The sequence below is a fragment of the Sinocyclocheilus rhinocerous genome, unplaced genomic scaffold, assembly GCF_001515625.1.
Source record: "Sinocyclocheilus rhinocerous isolate Xijiao unplaced genomic scaffold, SAMN03320098_v1.1 scaffold39054, whole genome shotgun sequence".
Taxonomy (NCBI): Eukaryota; Metazoa; Chordata; class Actinopteri; order Cypriniformes; family Cyprinidae; genus Sinocyclocheilus; species Sinocyclocheilus rhinocerous.
Genome location: NW_015634931.1, coordinates 1 through 1869, shown reverse-complemented (window position 1 = coordinate 1869; position 1869 = coordinate 1). Strand labels below are relative to the sequence as shown.

The window sequence follows — 1869 nt, the reverse complement described above, 5'->3', positions numbered from 1 at the left end:
CCAGGTTTTGATTTGACGAGTAACGCTCTCGCCGGCCGTCTGTTTGGCATTCCTGTGGCGGGAACCATGGCGCACTCTTATGTCACTTCCTTTTCCTCTCTGGAGGAGGTGTGGCCACAGGTGGGTGTGCAGATTTTTCATATTTGTTTATATATAAACTACCGTTCTGATGTTTGGGGTCGGTAATTATTATTATTTTTTTAATGACTTTCAAATAAGTCCCTAACACACATATAAATCTTAATTCTTCCAAAAATCTAATATCTAAAAAATGTCCAGTTTAAAAAAAATATTCCAAACTTTTGACCAGTAGTCAAAAATAATTAACATTTTTATATATATGTATTAGATACTTATTTCAAAAACATTTTCATGTATGCAATATTTTCATATATATATATATATATATACACACATTTTTATATATACTGTATGTATTAGATTCTTATTTCAAAAACATATATATATTACAATATTTCATATATGTGAATATATATGAAAAATATCAGTATTTTAATACAATATAGACAATTTTTCTAGACAATATAGAAAAATTAGATTTGAACTAAATATATATATATATATAGATATAATATAGATATAATTAAGACTTTTTATGTTTTTATAACTCTCTTCTGCTTACCAAGGCTGCATTTATTTGATCAAAAATACATAATTAAAAAAAAATGATTACAATGTAAAATGTTTTCTATGTGAATATATTGTAAACTGTAATTTATTCCTGTGATGCGCAGCTGTATTTTCAGCATCATTACTCCAGTCTTCAGTGTCACATGATCTTCAGAAATCATTCTAATATTCTGATTTGCTGCTCAAGAAACATTTCTGATTATTATCAATGTTGAAAACAGTTGTGCTGCTTCATATTTTTGTGGAAACTGTGATGTATTGATCAATTTAATGCATCCTTGCTGAATAAAAGTATTAATTTCTTTTACTGACCTCAAATGATAAACCATATGTGTTGATTTGACAGACTCTGGTGCCCTGCGGCGGCGGAGGCCCTATTGACTTCATCTGTCTGGTGAAGGGCTGGCTGGGTCGCGTCTGCCAGCTGTTGGGGTCAAAGACGAGCCTCGTTCGGGAGGGAGAGCTGGCGGCCTTCCTGTCCTACGCCATCGCCTACCCGCAAAACTTCCTGCCTGTGATTGACAGCTACAGCGTCAGCTGGTAGGACATTCTCAGAGACACGTGATCAATCAGTAGTGTGGTGTGCTGTGCTGTGTTTGACAGATGTGTGTGTTTGTGCTGCAGCAGCGGTCTGCTGTGTTTCTGTGCCGTGGCTCTGGCTCTGTATGAGCTGCAGTACCGGCCGCTGGGCGTCAGGCTGGACAGCGGGGACCTCTGCAGGCAGTCGCTGGAAGTGCGGCGCGTCTTCAAAGAATGTAGCCAACAGTGAGACACTAATAACACAACATTATTACACAGGCATTTTACTACTGCTCAGACTTGGGGGTCAGTGTTATTTTAGGTATATTTATAGAATATTATAGCATTTATTAATATTAATATAATACTTTATTTTCATATTTTCAGTTTTCCTTTCAATTTGGGTTTAAGTGAAAAGTGAAAGGATGATATTATCCTGTTTTGTGTGACTTGAAAAATAATAATAATAAATAAATAATTTTAATAATAGAACTTAAAATATAAAACTTTGAAAAAATAGAAACAATTATAAAAAATAAAAATAAAAAAAACAGAAAGTGTATTTTTGTTCTTTTTTTTTTTTTTTATATATATATTTTCAGATTTGGTTTAAGTGAAAAGTAAAAGGAGGATATTATCCTGATTTGTGTGACTTAAAATAAATAAACGAATAAATAACAATTTTAATAATAGAACTTT

General features: G+C 33.0%; 1 protein-coding gene across 2 annotated transcripts; it reads left to right on the top strand.

Moving 5' to 3' along the window:
- The first annotated feature begins 9 nt into the window (after window positions 1-9).
- Window positions 10-1439, top strand: LOC107746003 (nicotinate phosphoribosyltransferase-like). 2 transcript variants are annotated; one of them, XM_016560032.1, is made up of 3 exons: window positions 10-120; window positions 998-1191; window positions 1279-1439. In XM_016560032.1, exons 1-3 carry the CDS (start codon window positions 67-69, stop codon window positions 1418-1420), a joined length of 390 nt encoding a protein of 129 aa, XP_016415518.1. In that variant the 5' UTR covers window positions 10-66; the 3' UTR covers window positions 1421-1439. The 2 variants fall into 2 exon arrangements, with proteins under 2 accessions (XP_016415518.1, XP_016415517.1); XM_016560031.1 differs by having other exon boundaries at window positions 1276-1439.
- The last annotated feature ends 430 nt before the right edge of the window (window positions 1440-1869 follow it).

What these genes read in the sequence shown, in the direction of transcription:
- LOC107746003 (XM_016560031.1), top strand. Translation starts at nt 67, where the DNA reads ATGGCGCACTCTTATGTCACTTCCTTTTCCTCTCTGGAGGAGGTGTGG. An exon ending in TGGAGGAGGTGTGGCCACAG is followed by an intron (nt 121 to 997) that starts GTGGGTGTGCAG and finishes TTGATTTGACAG; the next exon opens with ACTCTGGTGCCCTGCGGCGG. An exon ending in GACAGCTACAGCGTCAGCTG is followed by an intron (nt 1,192 to 1,275) that starts GTAGGACATTCT and finishes TTTGTGCTGCAG; the next exon opens with CAGCGGTCTGCTGTGTTTCT.